At 35.2% G+C, this 23,193-nt stretch overlaps 1 protein-coding gene across 2 annotated transcripts in view; it reads left to right on the top strand.

The window, feature by feature from the left end:
- The window catches only part of Dcc (deleted in colorectal carcinoma), a 1,097,616-nt gene that overhangs the window by 525,948 nt on the left and 548,475 nt on the right, over nucleotides 1-23,193 (top strand). For both annotated transcript variants that reach the window (XM_006525588.4, NM_007831.3), the window contains exons 4-5: nucleotides 14,400-14,550; nucleotides 16,085-16,221. In XM_006525588.4, the coding sequence (XP_006525651.1) occupies nucleotides 14,400-14,550; nucleotides 16,085-16,221 (288 nt within the window). The remainder of the gene's footprint in view (nucleotides 1-14,399; nucleotides 14,551-16,084; nucleotides 16,222-23,193) is intronic.

Raw genomic sequence — 23,193 nt, 5'->3', positions numbered from 1 at the left:
ATATTATCACACATTTCTATAGTATCTATGCTCACACTTGGTCTTCCTTCTTAGGCAGTCCTCTACATACTTTCATGAATCACAGAAAAGCACTTGAGGCATTTGAATAAAGTGCTCTTCACATTGGTAGATGCTTAGTTGTTTGTAGTTATCATAAATATTTCATATATAGACAATATAAATCTTTCTAAAATGAAAACTATTAATTCAGGTGAAGTTTATTCAGCGTGATAAAGAAGTCAGGTTTAAATCATTGATCTCATTTCCTTGTGTCTACTATGCTCCATCAGTGACATAGATGCTGACCTCAGTGTGCAGGTAAGTATTGCACACTTCTACCTTGCAACCACCCTGCAACGATGGTGGAGCATTTATTAGTAACACATGCTCAGACTTATTTAGGAACCAATTTCATACCCCCAAATTAAATATTCATATTTGTATGACATGAATAATGTATATACCGAATCATCAGATAGGAAGCCAAAGCAAGTCACATTTAAAGTATTGACAAGAATATGCTTCATTATCTCAATATGACAGAAGAGCCTGTTTCCAGTAACATTCAGGAATCATGATGAATTAATCAATTATTTAAATTTTAAATAGAAAATGCAAAACAGACATCAAATTGGTATTGGCCTTTATTTTTTCACCATGTAGACTGTATTGTAACTGAAATGTGTGGAGATTTAGGTAAAGTCACATTGTTAATCTGATTCAAATAAGAAGACATATGTGTACTTTGGAATGATGGGATATTTCTCATTAGAATGAAAACTAAAGTGAAGTAAGGCCAGTGATATGGAAAGAGTCAGAGGGAGAGAGATGGATATGATCATGTTACATTGCGAGTGTGTAAGTTATGGCATTTAGCTCGGTGTTTTGGCAGAAGTCCTAACATTGGAAGCCAGTGTTTCTCTGGCTCTTTTGCCTGCTCTCGAGACCCTTTTCCTCCTATAGAGTTGTCTAGAGTAGCCTTCATCAGTAGAGATTTGTCTTGTCTGATTGTATCTTGTTTTGCCCTGTTGGACTATTGTCTCTTGGAGGATTGTTCTTTTTTGAAGAGGAAATGGAGAAGGAATAAACAGGGGTGACAGGAGAGGGAAGGGAGAGTTGGAAGGAGTAGAGGGAGGCAAGCAAAACTGTGGTCAGGGATATATATGATAGAAGATTTGGTTTTCAATAAATACAAAATGAATTCTCAAGGAAAAACTGAAATAATGTAAGATATTTTATTTAAATTCTTGTTAATTCAAATACTCAATCATAAAATTCCAAAAATTATAAGAGAACACACAGACACACACACACACACACACAAACACACACAGAGGAGATCTTACTTGACTGAGTCTGTGCATGCAATGTAATGGTTTTTGTAAGAGAAGTTCTGTTTGATTCATTTGTAACTAAGTTTTCCTGTTTCTTTAGATGTAAAACACAAAAATCCCCCCAAAAAGTTATAAGATTACACAAGAGAATGAGTAAACCGTTATCCTTAATGCCTGAGTTGCTACTTATGCTTCTCTGATCTTTAGCATCTTGTTATTTTTCCTGAATCGGGTTTTCACTTTACCAGAAGCACCAGCTTGAAGTACTAACTGTTACATATACATAGTATACATTTCTGTTCTAGCTTTTATTTAATTAAAAGTGATATGGCCCGTAAAACCGAAACCCATATGTGATTAGCATGAATTAGTTGTATATAAACTGCAGCTGCACACTGAGATAGCTTGTGCATGTAGTGTATACACTTTGTAAACCGAGGCAGTAATATGTTCACCAGATTGAGACTTGACTAGCCTAGGTAATGAATTTCAGGTCAGCTTGGGATACAGAATAAGATGCAAAAAACAAACAAACAAACAAAACAAAAAACCCCAAAAAAAACACTAAACAAAAAAACCAAACCAACCAAACAAAAACAGAATAAAATCAGTATTGGAATCATAAATCATTAAAAACATCTTTCTCTAATGCCAAAATTCCTATGCTGGTTAAGTTATATATCTCATTAGTGCTAAAATGAAATTTTAAAACTTCACCAGCACATTTATTAGCATTATTTGCTAAGGTATTTAGATTTATTTACTTACTTACTTACTTACTTACTTACTTACTTATTGCCTTTGCAATACTGTGGATTAAACCTAGGGCTTCCAACATCCAGAGTAAGGGCTATATCATTGATTGCTATCCCTACCCCTTCTTTCTTTTTCTATTTCGAGACAGGGTCTAAGTTACCTACAATAGGCTTTTCCTCACCCTGTAGCCCAGACAGTCCTTGAATTTGGGATGTTCTTGCCTCACCTTCTTAATTATCAGTTTAGAAACCTCTTTTAGACCCCAACTATTGTCACTTTCCATGTATATGTTCACAGCGGTTTATCTAAATCTAAATAACATTATAAACTTATTTAAACTCATGGAACACATTCCCAGTCATAAATATCAACAGATAAGTAGACTGTTAAATTCTCATTTTGCTAAGTAAGCAATAGTGATATGTTTCAATTTATAACTACTGCATCTCACATTGTTTTGACTAACGCCTACACTGCAGCCTTTGGTTACAAAAGAAAAGATAGTTGATAAAATCCTGGGAAGAGAGTCCATAAAGCAAAAAGATCACACTGTGGACAACACAAGTCAGCATGACCCCTCACTGTGTGTGAGAGAAACATCCTTTGCTTATCATGATGGTCAAGTGGTATTTAGCTATGACACCGATATAGAAGGTACAAGAGAAGCTGGAGACTGAGGGAATGTCAGAGATTCTGCTCGAGGGGATTAGAAAACAGAAGTGATGGTGAGAAGAGGCAGACCAGAAGAAAAGAAGTTAAACTGGGAAGAAAGTCAGGTAGAACTTGTCATGATAATCTTGCAGAGAACTGACCAGGAGCTGTTCTCATGGTAGCATCAGAATTGATTAAAGAATGGAGATGTTCTCAATATTGTTAAGGGCAGATATTATAACTTAGGAGGGATGAGGTGCCATTGGGGTTCAGACAGAATCCCGGAAGTGGCATGTGAGTAGAGACAAGTCTGTGGCCATGTCTTCCATCCCTACAAGCATGGGCATCAAAGAAGATGGTTATTATAGATAATGTCAGTGATGTATTTCAAGAGAGGTTTTCCATGGTACCTCATTTTTTATCACAAGAAAATAATCATTTCTCTCAAAAGTAGGAAAATTGGTAACTAATTTAATTTGTTGATTAATGATTTAAGACAAATTGAGTTTTTCCATATGAGTAGTTATATGTTTTTGATAAAGTAAATTAGCAATGAACAGCTTTAATACACATTTTTTAAGTAGCAACAGAAGCAGTACATGTTGTGATGTTTCAAAACATTATATGTAATGGGGACTATATGACAGATTGAAGCATCCACCAATTGTGGTTGTAAAATTAACTTTATTTGTGGTTCACCATATATGAATGCCAACCCAGAGAATGGATTACTGATTTATAAAACTGCTTTGAGCAGTAGATTGACAAAAAGAACTTGTCTAGGCGGTAGAATTTCTGTATCAGTTTTCTTAATGATCTAATTGAATTAGTCAGTTGATAATCTACTGCTTGTTTATTTACCTATAGTCAAGTGATGCTATGTCCTCAAAAGGCCAAGAGGAATTAACTTCCTGTGGTTTGTTGAAGATATATTCTATTTTTTTGTTATAATGTTTAATTTTATTTCAAATATAGTATGGGCATTTTTAAATTTTTATCTTCTTTGTGAGCATAGAACAGATAATTCCATAATATCATTAAGAAGACAATATTATATTTGAATAAATTATCCTTTTATTAAAAAATAATTACAGACTTTCATAGAAAGAATTCCCAGGTGCAGTTCCAGACCACCGAAATAATGTGACTCACAAAACACATAAATAGTTTTGCTTCCAAGTACGTATAGCCTTTATATTTACACTATTGTATAATTTGTGAAAATGTCCAATTTTATTGTCCCCCAAAACAACAAATGTGATTATATAGATAGATAGATAGGTAGATAGATAGATAGATAGATAGATAGATAGATAGATATAGATACAGATATAGATAATTGCTACATATTTTATATCATTATTTGTTGTTATTTTTTGAGATATGCTATTCACTTACACACAAAGAAACAACTCTTTACAAAATACTACTCATCATTGGCAGTGATCATGGTCACTGACAGTCAATTTAATGAGATTATAGTTTCCTGTTAATAATATATCATCTATTCTACATCCCAGGGTTCAAAGATTAAGCAACAAATTTATACATTTGAAATAGAAATGGCTCATTTCATATACTTCATGAATTAACCAGCTCTAGCTTTACATTTTCTTCTAAAGCTTTCTTATGTTGCCTACCTCAATAGCATGGAATGGAGATTAGGGATTTGTTCTAGGTTCGAGTTTGATTTAAAGGAATTTCATGCCTGGATTGATCTTCCTTCCAGTCTACTCCATGTCACCAGAACAACTGTTTTGCATTCCTAACAGTTGTGCACTCAATAGAACAGTGCTTAATTTCTTTCTAGAACTTTTTCTTTGTATTGATAATTTGGATAAGTAATTGGTACAACAGTTCTTGCTTTCAGTCTACTTAAGCTTTCAGTAAGTCACTTCCTTACTGAACGCGTTTCTTGCTTTGAATTTAAGCCATGAGGTGAACACTTCTTTCAATTATATGCAATCAGCCCAATTTTTCTATTACTCTGTCTCAAAAATGTATGTGTGTGTGGGGGGGGGGGATGCGACTGAGGAAAGAGAAATATGGAAACAGTGGAAAAACACATTTTCTTTTATGTTTGCTCTCTATGCTATGACTTCTCAAAATAGTTACAGTTACAGGGAAAAAAAATCACTGATCACAAATCCCTAAACATAGATTATAAGAATTCAAAATATTGTGAGAATTATCAAATCAAGAGAGACATGGTGTGAGTTCATGGTGTTGGACAAATATGGTTTTGACAGACAAACAAAACACCCAAACAAAAGAGCAAGTATTTATAAAATACAACCAAAACAGAAAAAAAAAACATAAGAATATATCAGAGAACATGACAATGTTGCCTTATAATATATTCAGAGTAATGGTCTTCAAGGGATGGTGAACAATATACTAAATCTAATTTTCGAATGAATCATCGTGCTAGGCTGTTAATTAATGAGAGTATTTGACTAAGACAAAGAATGGAAGGGGACATAAACGTGAACATAACCAGCTACAAATAAGCACCAGTCACTAAACAAGCCTAAGTTGAGATTTGCATAGTCTTGAAGTCCGTATCTATGATCAGAGGAATACTTTGTGAAATAGGATTCCAGAGGATGCTAAGTATGGAATATAAAGTTCAACTCCGCATCCTGAGAGTCTTAAATCTCATGGACAGGCATTGCAAGGAAGTACATTTGTCTGTGGTTGGGAATATTTGCAACTGCTTGGGATTGGATATTCTCATAGTAGTATAGCTCAGAAAAACAGCAACATGGAAATAAAAATGAATGAAATTATTACCTGTGTTCCATTCATATATATTTTTAGGAGAGAATGAACTATGTTAGTACATTACATTAAGACTCATGTAGTACAGATTTTCTACAAACCATATTTTATCTAGAATACATGAAAGGGGCTGAACATAGACTACCACAATCCATTTTCCTAGATTATTTCAGACCGAGTTAGTATCCCAATATATTATTATGAAAAATGATTAAGGACGCGGATCTTAACATTAAACTAAGCACGAATCTTGGTTTCACTCCTCCAACTTGTACAATTTAGAACAAATTACTTAATTTAAAGCATTATCTTGTGGAACAAAGACAGAGATAGGATATATTTTGTAGAATGATTGTAAAGATTAAATTTGACAGGCCAAATACATTTTGTAATCCTCAGCAGATAGTGCAATTATTCTTGCATTTTAGAAGCTTCCTCAACACTAAATAATTTGACTCTCATGGGAAGATTATTTTCCTGATTATTTACCTTGTTTTGATTACGGGTATACAAGCGCCTGGGAGTTAAATATCTGTAACTTGTCTAATCTTCTCTCTCTCTCTCTCTCTCTCTCTCTCTCTCTCTCTCTCTCTCTCTCTCTCTCCCCCCCCCTCTCTCTCATACTTAAGCCACAGATACATGAAAGCACTTTCCCTCCAGTATCTCATTATTCTATGCTTTCAATCCCTTCCCTCTCCATCTTCTGCTGTACTAAATAAGCCACATTGGTTTAAATGAGAATGAGAAGAAAAATATGATTGCTAGTATTTGTTCTTCAAAATCCATTAGCAATTCATACAACACTAATTTCTTTTGCTCATTTCTGTACGGAGGAGAGGTAGGATGTGATCTGACTTTGCAAATGTCTGTACTGCCAAGCATACCATTTATTATTTCCTTCCATGTTCAGCCCCAACCCTGCCTTTCAGGGATTTAAGAGTTCCAGTTTGCCACAGAGACTCCAATTTTTGATACATGCATGGCAATTGCAGTCATGTAATAATTACTGATAAAAGAGTCAGAATATGAGGGTTTTTTCTATTTATATTAATAAAAATCCCTTCATTCAGTTTATATTACTACAAAATTCCCAGTATTAATGGTTGAATGACTTTTATTATCACCAAGGAACTATGTGGTCTCTTGCCACGTAGGAGCTACCATCGGTGGGAACCTGGGCTCAAGGGTTGAGGAGTGAGTGGGCATTCGTGTTATATTAAACTTAGATACAGCAGATAAGGTCACATCTTAATGGATGTGAGGCAACTGCGAAAGCCACTATTTCAATGGGGTTGATCAAAATCCTTTTGGGGGCTGAAGAAATGTCTCCGTGGTTAATTGTACTTGTTGCTCACATAGAAGTTTAGGTTCATGTCGCAGCACCTACATTTTGGCTCCCAACTGTCTATACCTCCAGTTCTAGGATGTCCAATGCACACTGAGATAGGACTATGTGTTGTGCACATACACACATGCATGGAAAAATGCAATATGTAAATACATCTAGAACAGATTTAAATTATATCAATTTAACAATATCTACCATGTTAGTATTATGAACTTAATTTCTACAGGTAAATGATCATTCTCTGACCTTGAGCCTATCTTTTATCACAATTGGGGTAAGAAACCATGATTCCTATTTGAAAAGGAAAATACTGGTGGCAGGACATATATTACAATTCCACCGGCCTATTACTCTCATGTCACACAATGGTCATCCCATCATCGAATACATTGCTGTTTCTACTTTTCCTGGATGGTGAATAATGTTTAGTTATTGATTATTTTATATTCTTTTAGCTTCCACTCTATGAAGAGTTACTATATTCCAAAAGGTAAAAGGCAAAAAATAACCTTCTTTTAATAGGCCTCCACATGGAGGAATGGTTGTTTCTTGAGCAGAAGGACTCATTTTCTCCCAAACACAATGAGTCAAATGCATGTTCACCTTCAATGAGGTAGTAGCAGGCAGTCATTTCTAATTCAGACATGAGGGTGGGTGGAAAACTGTAATTTGTCAGTGCAAGTGTCAAAAAAAATACTGAAATCACCAGAATATTTGCCTTTTCCAAAATGTTTAATACTAATTATTTCCTAGGAAAAATAAAAGCATATTCTGTTTTAAAGTATAAAAGCTTTGCCTTTATTACCTTAACATAGTCTAAAAAGCAAAGAACCCAGATAGTTTTAGTTGAAACTAAAACTACGAAAAACAAGTATTAAAATAAAAGCTGCATTACTCTGCTGGATAGTTTCCAAAGTGTCTTTATATATGAATTATGAAGAATTTTTGATTCTTTAAATTAACTTTCAGATATCATAATAGCAACATTTGTAATTCTAAAGTCAGCTTCAAAAAAAATTAAACCGTTCTGAAAAATAAAAGTCACTTCCTTCAGACCCACTTCAGTAATGACTGAACCAAAAATTTCCCCGAGAGACAGAAGCGACTCAGACATACGGTTGTGACAAGAATAGATTACTCTTTCTTCCAGATCTAACCACAAATAGAAGTAAGGGTGCGTTCATGGAAAAAGTAAGAGGAAATATGAACAGATGTAGGAATATTTACAGAGGATGCCACTTTTAGTACCAGAGTAGTATAAATAAGGCATGAAAATGACAGAATCCCAGGGTGAAGAACAACTCCTGAGAAGTGGCTTCTTGCTTCCTCTCAGTTCAAAGCTCCCCAGTGTACGGTTCAATGACAGTGTTTAGTTTATACTTATTTTAAAATTTTTTTCCTGACAGACAGGCTGTGTGTGTGTAGCCATGGCTATCCTGGAACTCACTAAGTAGGAAAGGCTGGCCCCAAACTCACAGGAATACACATTCCTCTGACTCCAGAGTGCTGGGATTAATGTGTGTCCCACAACCACCTGGCAATTTTTTAAATTTTCTTTTTATTAAATATTTTCTGTTTTTGTTTGTTAGATGTTGTTGTTTTTCTTTTTCTCTTCCTTCTTTCCTTTCTTCCTTCCTTCCTTCCTTCCTTCCTTCCTTCTTTCTTTCTTTCTTTCTTTCTTTCTTTCTTTCTTTCTTTCTTTCTTTCTTTCTTTTTTCCTTTTTTCTTTCTTTTTTCTTTTTGGTTTTTCGAGACAGGGTTTCTCTGTGTAGCCCTGCCTGTCCTGGAACTCATTCTGTAGACTAGGTTGGCCTCGAACTCATAAATCTGCCTGCCTCTGCCTTCCAAGTACTGGGATTAAAAGCATGTGCTACCACTGCCCGATTTACTTTCTGGTTTGTAATACACACACACACACTAACAAACATTGAGTTGTATATATGGAAAATCTCACTCTGAGCTTACACCATTGCATATGCCTGATGGTGATAGAGAAACTAAGGACTGCAGAAGCTAGCTAGAATGACAATGGCTACACAGCCAATAGGTGAGTGGCAGGCTAGCATGAAGGCGGAAAAGCAAATAGAGAAAGCTAAGAAACTAAGGCCTGCAGAAGCTAGCTAGAAGGACAATGGCTACACAGCCAATAGGTGAGTGGCAGGCTAGCATGAAGGCAGGAAAGCAAATAGAGAAAGCTGTCGAGTTAAATGAATTTGTAAGACGTGTGCCTGAGCTTGCTTTGCTCTTCAGCTCCATTTGGAATGCCCATAATAATCCATTCAGCTTTGATATTAATAAAACACATCATAGAGTATACAATGGGGGGAAATGGTTTTATGTTCAGAAAATATGAAAATTAAAAACCATTACTAGTTATTTTCAGAGTAACAGTTAATAAGCGGAGAAAACTAGTTTTTTTTTTCTTGCTGACACAGAATCAAAAAATCTATAATTTAATTTTTCTATGCCTCAGTTACTTTCTCAGAATCAGCATGTAACTTTAATGGTGAAATTCCTAAATAAGGGTTCTGGAAAATGGGCCTGTTAAGGACAGGCTATCATCACAGGGTGAACACTCACTTCCACGTATCTGGAATCCTCTAACACCACGTCTCATGACCTATGATGAGTATAAGAGAATTTCCTTCTACACTGAATACAGCTCCAGTCAGATGACTGATGGGGTCAAACCAGGCGTTTGCCATGAGGGTCTTAAACAGCCAACGTCTGATATATTAGGGAAAAATCTATAAATGAAGACTGTTCCTAAGGAGTCTCAAACTGAATTGTAATGCTTGAGAGTCCCATTTGTCTCAGAAAATGCCACTCAAAACTACCTATTCTCCAAATGCACTAGCAAACTTTTCATCTACATCTGTGTATCAGGGGCTCCAGTAACACTTGATGGGATTTTTTTTCTCCTGCATATATCAATCTTAGGTGGAGTGTCATAGTATATGATTCTGGAAGATCAAGGAATAACTGTCGCAGTAGACCCTTCCTGGATGATAAAGTTGAGACAAAGGAGAAGGAAGAACAAAAGAGTAGGAAAGGGATAGAAATGATGTAGAGGAAGAGGGACAGGGAATGCATACCACCAGCTCTTATTTGATAGATGCCAAGCTGCTCTTGTGCGATAGAGCTCGTGCTACTTGGGTCTTCACGATGATCGCTCCTCTGATCTGTCTCTGCAGGTTGTCAAAGAGTGTTTCATGGGTGACTTAGTTAGGGTAATACTTTCTTCTGTGATAATTTGAATTCCACACAGAACTAGCAACTTTTTTTGTTGGTTCCCCTTATGGGATGAACATGAGCTTGACTTGAGCAGACAGACAGCAGGAAGGAGGTACCTTTCAGATGCAGACACTAGTGAGATATTTTATCAAAAGTGAAAAACTTGAATGAGTCACTTGGGGAAAAATATTGTCTACTGTGAATTAAATTCAAGCTTCTCAGCTAAAATTAGGAATTTGAGAAACATGCAAATTTGACTCGCACTTTGACAGCTTTCCAATATTGAGAGTCATTTCGATGGCTATGCTGGTAATAGTAACAAATGACTTTTTCTATCATGATACATGTCAACAGTTGGAAGTCCTGACTAAAATAGTATATACTATTCCAAATTACCATTGACTGATGTGACAAAATCATAAATCATTCATTCAAAGTAGAAGATGGGCCAGATGCATTTTTTATAAGATAGCACAGAATGTTTATTGATACCATGTCAGATTCTGCATTACAACTAACTGTCAAGAAACTAGTTGTTGAGAGTCAGCATAGTGTTAAAGTTCTACTTCTACAATTATCTGAAAAGTCTATCAAAATTTGCTTTTGACTACTGTAAATGTTAGAGCTTTGAGACGAAAGTCTTCCCAAATGGAAGTGTTCCAGTGCTGAATGGGAATATAAGTGTCTGCTGGGGGCAGGTACCAAACTCAAGTGTTACAGCTCTACTCTAGGCACATGTAAGGTGTGAGTGTGTAGGAGAGATGTTTGCTCTGGAGAAAAAAGTATCTGACAGTTCGGTTCTGACCTTGGGCTTTTCATTTTGGAATGGTGGAAGTTGGCCACTTGCTACTGGAGGGGCTGGGTCCAGACTTGAAGACCATTACAATGTTCTGTTGGTAGAGCCATGTGGTTGGAGATCCTCAGGGGTGGAATTAGAAACTCACATGCATCTGGACTATTTACAGGAAATACAACCAAAAGTAACGATGAGAAATGTATAAACAAGAAATCATCTTAAAACTAGCTTATTTTAAATCAAGCCACCCAATCAAGAAGTTTTTACAAATGCAAGAAATCACCACTATTATCCCTGCTATTTTTGTTGGATTATCACATTATGCTTGAAATACCCATTTTATAAGGTTCAGTTACCTTAAGAGAATTCTTTGGAGTCCTCAGTAATAGCCAGCAGACTTGGATCCTCTGTTGACATTATCATGTAATTCTCTTTTTAATGATTTCAGAATAGTCCCCTCCAAGTCAGATAGCAGAAGAAGCTTAAGTAGGCCAAAATTTCCATTTAAAAGGAAGTGAAAAGGGAGGGAACCTCAAGAGGAATAGTCAAAGGTACTGAGTTGCTATGTGTAGTGCTGTGCTCCAAGGCATCTTGAATAGTCCAGGGAAGAACTGTGTCTGACCCCGTAATCACTATCTTCTTTATCCCTGTTTATATACTGCTCTCTTTGTTTCTAAGGTTGCCAGCTCTGGGGACTGGTAGATTAGCTTCAAACCAAAACCAAACCAAACCAAACCAAACCAAACCAAACCAAACCAAAAAAAAAAAAAAAAAAAAAAAAAAAAAAAAGCCAACATTTTTTTTTCAACAGCAAAATCTAAACTGGGTTTTAGTTGAAGTACATTTTTATTGTTGCAATCAAATTAGAATCACGAATAATGGAATTTTGAATATATCCATGAGTTTTACATTATAGAAGGTTTTTTTCACAATTGTTAACATTAAAATTTGGCACAGGAAAACATTTTATTTGTTTTACGGTAGAAAACTTGCCAAATCTGTTATCTAGTAATGCACAACTCTCTCCAATTTTATCTTAAAAGGTTTTATATGTGAAATACTATATAAGGTATATGTACAGTTTAATAAGTAACGGTAATATGATCGGACTTTCCTTTACTGTAGTGAATATGGGCTCATTAGTTCACTTGAAAATATTTCACGTTTTACCAGGGCTGGAATAGTTATTGCTCATATACCTAGAACACAAATAACATTTATTATTGATTAATAATTCCATCCTATTCTTATGAAAGTCTGTTTAGATAACAAGAGTTATAATCTAGAATTGCAAGGTCGCACCAGAAGGAGTTTTTCATAAAAACAACTATGAAACTTAGAAGGAGAATTTTCATTTCCTTTTAAATATTTGCCTGAAGTTTTAGTCATTAACTTTTATGATTCTTTTCTCTTTGTAAAAGTTCTATATACCTAGCAACAGTGGAGTTTAAAATAACTCTTCACTCTAAAAATACTACATGCCATTTTGAAAACCTTTAGAAAATACAGGAAAATTTAAAGGTGAAAATAAAAGCCACCTGCAGTTCTATCACACAAAGTTAACCTTAGCAGTCATCTTTAGTCTACAGATTTGAGATATAGGCATGGCTTCTATACACGGAGTATTTAAGATGAAAATTACTGGCCTAGCAATTTCTTTTTCTTGTCTTTTGGCTACACAATCAAAGAAAGTGAGATTGAATCTGGCTCAGGAGAATGACTACGTTCATCCTCACATCATTCCTGATGAGATCAGCAGCAGCCTGCACTATGGTGGGGTTGTGTGTAATCTCACGTTGTGACTCTCCACTTACCTCTGCCCAATATTTAGGATTTCATCATCTCAGTTTCTGTGCATTCAGATTTTTACTTTTGAGTTTGCAGCATTCTCTGACAAGTTAATTCTCCTTACTTCATTAAGGTAAAAAGAACCTTGATTAAACTTTCCTACAGGGGTGTGGAGTTTAATGTAATGAAGAAACTTAATAATTAATATATCTTCAGTAAATCAATTCAGATGGGCATTGATCAGGCTAGAGGATAATGCTATTGAATTGATTGATAAGTCCCCAGGCAGTATGCCTGGAACTCTGATAATGAAAAGAAGGATGTGTTTTACTCGGAAGAGTATTTTCCTGAGTGTTGAGACCCTTAGGTTTAGAACTTCAGCTTCATCCATGGGATGAAAAGTCAGAGAGAATTGATGAACTGAGTCTGAGAATGAAGCTCCTGAATCACTAGGTTGCACTTCTATGTTAGAAAACATAGGTGACACATACACAGATTAAGTACTGTTGAGATAAAGTGGAAAGAAACTGAAGTCTTCATTCATCCTAGCACTCAGCTTGAAGGACAAGTTTGCTCTTTGAAAACATTTTAAAATTTGTTAATGAATAGAAAACGAATCCATCACCTTGTTTACTTTTAGAAAGCATGGAAGAAAATGTAAGCAAGAGCAGCTTCCATTTGGAAGACAGGAAATGGTTCCTCAAAATTGTATTTTTTTTAAATATACTGTTTATAAGCTGTGTAAAATCATTCTTACGTTTGTTCAATTTACATATCAATACATGGAAGTGATTTTAAAAAACTGAAAGAGTACAATAGAGATGGTTGCAGGCCAAGTGAATGATCAGTATTTTTGGATGATGACATTCAGATGAATTGCTGTAAATATTGTTTGTTTCTCTAGTAACGATTAGTAAATAAATCCTGGAGCTGAAATAAGGATCTTGCAGCGTCTACCTTATGCCATTTGCCTTATACTTGGATTACTTTGGAGCAAGGAATAGTCTACACTCTGAAAGTGGAGAAACCCTGTTGAGATTTTATCTTCCGGTTTCTTTGCATGTATCAACTTTTCTAACTTTATTCTCAGATATAATTTTTTTTCTTTTTATCTACTCTTCTTTTTTATTTTATTTACATTTCAAATTTTACCCCCTTCGCAGTTTCTCCTTCACAGACCACCTAGCCCCCTGACTATGAGGGTGCTCACCCACCCACCCTCAGGACCCTAGCATTCCCTACCCAAGTCATTGAGCCTCCACAGGAACGAAGGTCTCCCCTCCCAGTGATTCCTGATAAGATAATTCTCTGCTACATATGCCATGGGAGCCATGGGACCCCCCTCCCGCCCCCCGTGTGTACTCTTTGGTTGGTGGTTTAGTCTCTAGGAGCTTTGGGGAGTCTGGTTGGTTGATATTGTTCTTCCTATTGGGTTGCAAACCTCTTCAGTTCCTTCAGTCCTTGCCCAGATAAGATTTTTTTTTTTTTTAAAGAGAGGGTCTCCCTCTGGCTCTTCTGGAATTTACAATGTAGACTAGGTTGGCTTCAAACTCACAGAAATCTACCAGCCTCTGCCTCCCAGATGCTAGGATCAAAGCTATAAGCTACTAATGGCTGGCTATTATACATTGTATTAATGATGTAAAATGTATGAGTCAAGCTAAAAAAAAAAGTTAATGAGATTATATGATCCTGTGTTTTCTTTCCACAGACCCAGGCCTGCATAGGCAGCTATATTTTCTGCAGAGACCATCCAACGTAATAGCCATTGAAGGGAAAGATGCTGTCCTGGAGTGCTGTGTTTCTGGCTATCCTCCGCCAAGTTTCACCTGGTTACGAGGCGAGGAGGTCATCCAACTCAGGTATTACCCACCTGGGAACTTGAAAAGTATATGAGATTACTTCTTACTTTCTGATAGGTCCAATTTTCTTAAAATAATTAGCTCTGTTTTCAAAAATCTTTGTCATGATTAGTGTATCAAAGATATTTAACCATTTTGATCAGAGTATGAGGAAAGAAGTAAAAACCCATAGGATCAGCTGTTCTGAAGGAAAACTGAAAAACTGGATTGATATCAAGATGCAAGGGCATTAGATGATGTAATTCACAGGAATATGATAAAGAGAAAATAGATCTTATATATTTGTAAAACAATGCACACATACATGTCACTAAGCTGACACAGCAATCATTCCATATTACATGTACACATTTGTAGTTCATACATAAAAGAGTTTATAGTATATCACAGATATAAGCAATTTCATTATTCATAGTATTTCACTAATGGCGAAGGTAAAAACAAACAAACAAACAAATAAAAGCACTTCTTTAGTTTAAAGTATCACATTTCATTGCAAAGTCTGCATAGATATTTTAGTTCTAAGTGTGCTTCTTATTATCCCAATTATTATAAATATAACGTAATACCGGAGAACATGGCTCACATTCGATTATCTCGCAATTAATAATAAGGAAGGGTTAGAAAGCAAGACCATAGTGGAAAGTAAATATGTTGATTAAATGGATCTCACTTAAGAAAATAGGTTTATTGATTAGAATGACTAATACAACCCTTTAATACATTTAATTTCCATGATTAGATATATACATGGATCATAAATTATTGGTTAAACTTTATCCAATTTAAGTAAGTATTTAGTCAATAATAGTATATATATTATATACTAATATTATATACTATATATATATATACACTATCACATTTCTGGGGTCATTAGGAGTACAGGAAGTCCAGTTTCTGAATCATTTATATATGCCAGATGCTTTTGGTTCAGCTGAAATGATATACCCCATGGTATATCATAGATATAAACAATTTTCATTGTCTATTATATTTCATTAATGGTGAAGTTAGAATAGTAGAATATAAGCACTTCTTCAGTTTGAAGTATCACATCTCATTGTAAAGTCTGCATAGATATTTTTGTCTATAGGTTGTTAAAAATATTTTTATATCTATGGATGCATAGATTATTTTAGATGGTGACTGAGTTATATGTCAAAGCAGGCACTGACTTTCTCTCTTGGGAACAATTTTTTTTTTTTGTCTTTAAGGACTTAAATTTTAAAGTAATAGAATCAAAACCAGAGTAGATTATTGGGAAATTTCTTTTAAGTACTGTTATTATTGTACTATTATATTTAATCTATGTCATCTCTGAATTAATACACGCATCGTCCCCATGGAAGTTTACCTTGAATCGGTACTAGTTCAAAAAGTGAGCTAAGATAAAGCCTCAATGATGCAGGTATTTTACCGTCTTCAATTCTATAATGTGAGCCTTTGTAAACTTCATCAGCACTTCTGAATTTCAGCCTGATATTCAGAAAGTTAACAGGCCTCCTTATTTCACGTGGCCTCTGTCTTACAGGTCTAAAAAGTATTCATTGTTGGGTGGAAGCAATTTGCTCATCTCTAATGTGACAGATGATGACAGTGGAACCTATACTTGCGTTGTCACCTATAAGAATGAGAATATTAGTGCCTCTGCAGAGCTCACGGTCTTGGGTAAGTTAGTGATTGGAGATGAGTTTACAGTAAACCTTTCAAAATATATTGCTGTAACATTTTAAATGCATATAGTCGATTGCCGACTGAATTTATTGGTGTAAAATTGAAAGGTCCCTCTACTCTATACACGCCCACACTTTGCTTTGATTAATTGCACGAGGGCTAAATGCAGTGTTTGAATATTTTCTCATTGATTAAAAGCCATATTTATTACTCCTTACTCTAATTAATTTTTGTCACGTTCTGGAAAGTTCCCCCAAAGTGTTAATATATAGATAAGTTGTATCACAATGAAAACATCTAAAATATCGTATGTGCAGAAAAATAAATGACAACAAAAATAGAAGTTTTATAAGAGTGTATATGAGTAGAAAAGCAGATGATATTTGTAATGTCTCTGACATTAAATTCAGTGGGATGAGTAGATTGATTTATTAATATAAAATAACTAGATGTCATGTGAAAATAAATAATGAAAATCTAATCTATTTAAGGAAAATTTGCATAGCAAGAGTGTAATTTAAATAGCTTAAAGTATATGGTTGGATTTATGTCCTTCTGGAAGGCAGGACCGCCTATGCCTTATTGAAAATTAAGAATGATGACCCGTGGTACTAGCTCTGACAAATGAATACTGTATTGTGGTCTTCAATTTTGTTTTGTTTATGTTGGGAGAAAATACCTTAATATTTTACTTTCTTTTCTCCTGTATACTACAGAAATTGGATTTTTGGGTGTGTGTGGGGAGGTATTTGTTTCCAATTGAATAGGGTCTATATCCTTGTATTGCTGACTCTAACTTATGTTTTAGAGCTAGATATTACTTCTATAATCATTTAAAAATGTGAAGGTAGAAAAGTAACGCGTGCTTTACAAATTAAAGCTAAAAAACTTGGGCTGGAGAGATGGCTTAGCAGTTAAGAGCACTGACTGCTCTTCCAGAGGTCCTGAGTTCAATTCCTAGCCACCACATGGTGTCTCACAACCATCTATAATGGGATCAGATGCTCTCTACTGACGTGTCTGAAGACAGCTACATACACTCATATAAATGAGATAAATAAATCTTTCTTTAAAAAACGAAACAAACAAACAAACAAAACAAAAAAAACCAAAACTAAACAACTCATTGCAAATAAAGGGCAAACATAATCTAATATCGTCAACTTTGTATGTAACAGGTAAGAATGGTTCATAAGTGACATCCCTCCTAGGCTATGCTGCCAGTGACCATACACTCATGTTTCTCTCACACAGGTACAGCTAACCTTCTCAGTTTTTACTATTTAAAAACATAAATATGTTGTTTGCAATGTCTTAGATTGTATGTATGTTTCTTCTCTCTCTCTCTCTCTCTCTCTCTCTCTCTGTGTGTGTGTGTGTGTGTGTGTGTGTGTTTTCTGAACTAACATAGAATTAGAGCAAAGTCCACATTTTGCTCCAGGAAATAGGAAAATTTGTGTTTCACTTAAAGATGAATGACAGCTTCTCTGATCTCGGTTTTTGAATATTCTCCTGTTATTTTTTTTTTCAATTAAGTTGCTTGAACTTACCATTTTATATTTGAAAAGAAATAAAAAAAAATCACAGACCCAATTATTAAAAATTTATAAGTAAGACAGTAAGGAAAAGAATATAGAACTGTTTTACCTCCATAAAAATTGCAAGAATTTTCCCTACCAATGTAGTGACTTCTTACCACTAAATTGATGTTTGTATTATAACCAATTATTTTCCATAAATATGCCTATAGATTTCATATGAAATGTGTCAAATGGAATTATCTTTAAATTTCTTAACATATAGACAGAGCTATGCTTATAGTTGAATATTCTTTATGTTATTTTTTGTTTTTAAGTAATTCCCAGTGGTACTAGGTACAAATCTTAAACATCCTCCTCAGATAATAAATGACTGATAGCTATTACCAAAAACTTGATTTAATAAAGAAGCTGGTTAGAGTCAGTTATGAATATTTAATCTTACCTCTAATATAAATGTTCATATTATAAAGTGTTTTTATATAGTCTCAGATTTTCCTAATATAGAGTTAGTGTCTCTGGAGCTGATTGTTTATTTGAAAACATAATTTATTTCTTTTTAGAAATGTGTGCAAGGAAAAAATGGATCTTATTATTAATGTTATTCAAACATATTTTTCTAACTTTTAAAAATTTAAGCATAGTTGTATTTTTTGTAAGACTAAAGCCCCACAAAACATAAAGTTGTACTTATAAATTTTTAATCATGCATTTTTATCAAATTCCTGTTCTGCCTTACATCTTTTGATCTTTCCTGGACCTTTACTAGCTTTGAATGTGAACCTTCCTGAACTTAGGACTTTTTAAGTTTTGAAAACTCTAGATTAAAGGGAATGCAGCAGCCTTTTGCAGTAATTTAAGTCAATAAACATCAAGTATAATTTAAATTGTAGCATTTACCTTGCATTTTAATAAAATGAAAATTGAAGGTTTCATGATGGTTAAGGCATCTGGAAACCACTGTTTTATAAAATATAGGATAATCAAATAATAACAAATTTGCAGATATATTTTTAATAATAACAACTTGTGAGTCTGTACTTTTGAAAGTAAATACATCCATCTGTAAATATCATTGGACATTTTTTGAACATTAGCATAAGACTTGTTTTTAAGAAAGCCACAAAAGGTTTGAAACCCAGGCTTATTGACCTTGTAATATATTAAAAATTTCTAAGTTGATTTCTCCAATGCTTATAAGGCATTTTAATATTATATCTAAATGTAGAACACTTGGATAGATGATAGTCTCTTGCTCTTTCTCTCTCTGTCTCTCTCCCTCTCCCTCCCTCCCTCCCTCCCTCTCCCTCCCCCTCCACCCTTCCCCTCCCTCTCCCTCTCCCTCGCCCCCTGTGTGTGTGTGTGTGTGTGTGTGTGTGTGTGTGTGTGTGTGCGCGCGCGCATGCGTGCGCATGTGTGTGTGACAGTAGAGCAGACAGTAGCATAGAGCTTTGTACTTAATGGTGGTTCAAAAGCACAGAGAAGGAGCAAGAATTGTTCAGGAGTGTGGCATTTCCTTCAAAAGCACACCTACTTCTCTGTGCTATGCCTGGACTCCTAAGAAAATTTCACCTCTGAAATTATTAATTGATTATCCATCAATGATAATAATGCTCCCATACTTCTTTCGTATCAATAAAGCCCTTAGTTCAGGACCAATCCTTCTACAATACACACACCCAAAATAGTCAAAGTCTCTGTTCTCATAGGAGGAGGACCTGGCTTCGGGGAGTAAGGCCAGGGAGGGGTCTAAGGAGAAGAATACTTCCAGATGTTCTCTGAAACATGTAGCCAATGTATATTTCCATTAAAGAGGAAGTACTGTGGTTCTTAATTTTATAAACTTTATAACCATTTTAAAATAATTATATAGTTTCGTCTTGTCCAATCATACATCCAGCATCCTTTCCCCATAGCTTAGATAGTTTAGATCATATATCGCCCTTTTCCCTAGCTATCCATCCTGACCCTCATACAAACCTTATGTTTACTGTAAGACAAGCCTCAACAAACATATGGAAGATTTGCTACTGTTTCAGATCAACATTGATCTGGAATCTAAGTTTAGTGTCTGAATCAATGCAGACATGCATACTGTATGAGGTATTTAATCTCTTATCAATAAAGTATGAATTTTAAAGTAACCTCTATACAGTTCATGACCACAAAAAAAGGGCATGGATGGGGAGGACATTTAGGAAGAACTCCTTACTATAAGCCACCAACCCTACATCGATAAGTAATGAAACATTTTTCAACGTTCCCAGAGAAAGTCAGGAATTCCTTTTAAAGCAGTCTACAGCAATTAAAAAAAAAAAGATAAAATGTTTATTTGCTTTAACAAATATGTGGGGAAATTCTAACTAGGGTTTATAGAAGGTGTTTTCCTGGGTATTTGTACATCTGTTTATTCAATTTTTTTTTTAACAAAACCAGTTTGGAATCAGGAAATTAAATGTAAGAATACCCCGTGCCTTCTACTGTAAGAGTAGCAATCCCCACTTCCCATATCACTTGTGTTTCCTCTGTGCTTGAAACTGAGGTTTGCTTTGGCTGATTCTGCTCCCCATCAGAAAGGACCCATAGTTCAAAGCATGTGAGTGTTTTAAGTAGGGTGTTTTCTATCAACCTCAGCAGATCCACATTATATAGGTCCACACTGAACTATAGCTTAATATACAGCCATGTAATCATGTAAGGATAGCTCCTTGATATTTGAGTCAATGAGGTGTTGTTGATATGTAGAGTACTTATTGAGGCGTCAGGAGATGTCTGAGGTTGGTGCTGATTTGCTCTCTTGTCAACTATGAACCTTTTAGAAGAAAGAATACACTCTAACATGACTGCAAGAAATACACTGACTTCTTAAGTAAGGAAATCCATTATTATCATTATCATGAATACGATTTATATAATCTTAGTATTCTTGTCTATGATTAGCAGTGCAGTCGGTTTGTTTAAGCCAGAAGCAGCATAAACATGTGACTAAAGTGCCCCCGTGTTATGTCAGTGTAGCTGTGATGTCATTAGGTGGTAGGAGTTCTTAAGTTTCATTATAATTTTGGGACCATCATCATATATGCTGGCTACCATTGTTACAAATTGTAGCACACACACACACACACACACAGATATTATGTGTGTCCTACATATATATACACCAAATATATATCTCAAAGAAAATTTATTTCCAGAACTACTTTCTATATTCTTTCAGATGTTGTTTCATATAATATTTCAAGTGTTCAGCAGTAGACTCTTGAACAAGCAGGCTTTAGAACAAGAAAGACAGATGTGGAAAAATAACAGAAGGGAGTTTGGAGAAGAGCAGTTCCAAGGACACAAAGGCTGGCTATGCTGGCAAATACGTGTCATCTCTGCTCTTGAGAATCTGCGCGAGAAGGTTTAGAGTATGGGCCTTACCTGGGCTATAGAGCAAAAACGTCTCTCCCCTCCAAATAACAAAGGTAACTAGTTGCTAAAAATCTGTTTTCTATGATGAAAATGCTTAATTTACCACCTTACTTTCTGACAAAAGAATGCCTCTTAATAAAAATGCTCATAGATGTGCCAAGCTAACCAGTTGTAGTCTTAGATGTACAAATGGAACCACTGTGCTTAGAGTAAACCAGCAACCAATGTCGGAGAGCATCTCTGTGTTGAACATTTTATCAAATAATGTGTGGGCTCAGAATGGAAGACACCACGCAAGCCCAGGCTTCCAAGAATTGTTGGGTCAAAAGCTAAGACATTTGAAATAACTAAAAAGCCAAAATGATAGATGGAAAGGCAGAGAGGCAAAGGATCTGATGAGTATATGATAAAAAAATAAGACTTCAGTATAGAATATTCCCAAATGGTGGGTGGGGGGAGAAAAAAAACTCTCAAAGGAGAGAAAGAAATGCGTGAAAAAATAAGGTCACAGGTAAAGATTGTTGCTACAGAGAAATACCAGGCTGGATTGGAAAGCTGGTCCAGTTTCTGAGTGCTCAGCCAACAGCACAATTAGATTTTATCTTTAGTACAAAGCCATTTCAATGCTAAGCACTTTGATGTGTGGCTTATCTCATCTGAGCCAGGTGGGTAATCCTCAATTCCTTCACCTTTAAAAGAATGATAATTGCTCCCTCATAGGTTTCCCTGACTATGAGAATTAGAAGAGAAACATATTCAAAACAGCAAGGCATAGTTTGAATGTGCCAGGAAATAAAGAAAAAAACAAACACGCAACCCCACCCCCACCCAGTGCCAAAAACAAAACAAAACGAAACAAACAAAAAAAAAAACAAAAAAACAAAAAAACAAAAAACAAATAAACCAAGTCTCTTCCAGCCCTCAGGAGAAGTCTGAAACTGAGTTGCAAAGATTAAGGAAAGGCAAACAGAAGTAAAAAAAATAAATAAATAAACGACACATTATTAAAACATTTCATTCAGTCTCTCTTTACCCATTTTGCGTTGCATCCACAAAATGTTTACAGCGGTAAATGTCCCTTCATAATTCTCATGAATTGTGGAGGAATCAGCATAATGACGGCCTGATGCTACACAGGGATGTTATTGGCAGTAATCACTAGAAACACAGACAAAAATTAGGGCCGTGGCAGAAGGATGCTATCCATTCGTGCAGCATTTTACATTAACTTTGTGCTGTGCTGCTCATACCCCGCTGGTTCTGCTTCACATCCCAGCTAGATGAGAAGAGGCATACGCACACAGATCACTCGTTCTTCAGCTCGGGGCATACATTTGGATGTTTTTCTTTGTCTCTGCTGAGTTGCAAACGTAAGAATGGGCAGAAAACCCCCTATCTAACTCTCTATCAGAATATTTTGTAAGCTATCCATTGAGGCTCCTGATTCCTTTCTACTTCATATATCACCGTAACAAACTAAACTGTGGTCTCTCAGAATTTCTATGTGGGAGCCTTAACTCTCAATGTGCCTGTGTTCAGACAAAGTTAAGGAAGGTAGAGTTCGTTTTATTTAAAATTTAAAAGTTAAATTTAACTTTAATGTAAAAGTTAAGGAAGGCTAAATAAAACAGCATGTAAGTTTACAAAGGAACTTGCTTATTGTGGGACAAACAGTCATACCTGGTCCTTAATTCAAGTGACAGATCCTTTGGATGTGTGTGCAATTACTTTAGAATCTCTTACAGTATAACACAGTTGAACAACCCATACAGATATGATCACTCAGATCATTTATAGGTCTATTAATAGTAAGATTGATAAATTATTACTTATTTAAAAATTCAGATTATGTAAAAAAGACTCTGGCAATTATTTGGCATGGCCATCTTGCATGTTTTTGTCTCCTAGTATCATATTCCTTTATACTAGGATACATTTCATATCCTAGCATCTGTAGATGTATGTATGTAAGCTTTGGTACAAAGATGTTACTGTGTTGGCACAGGACTACAGA

Source organism: Mus musculus, chromosome 18 (genome assembly GCF_000001635.26).
Source record: "Mus musculus strain C57BL/6J chromosome 18, GRCm38.p6 C57BL/6J".
Classification (NCBI taxonomy): domain Eukaryota; kingdom Metazoa; phylum Chordata; class Mammalia; order Rodentia; family Muridae; genus Mus; species Mus musculus.
Note: the sequence above shows the minus strand (reverse complement) of the source record. Positions and strands in the feature narration are given on the sequence as shown.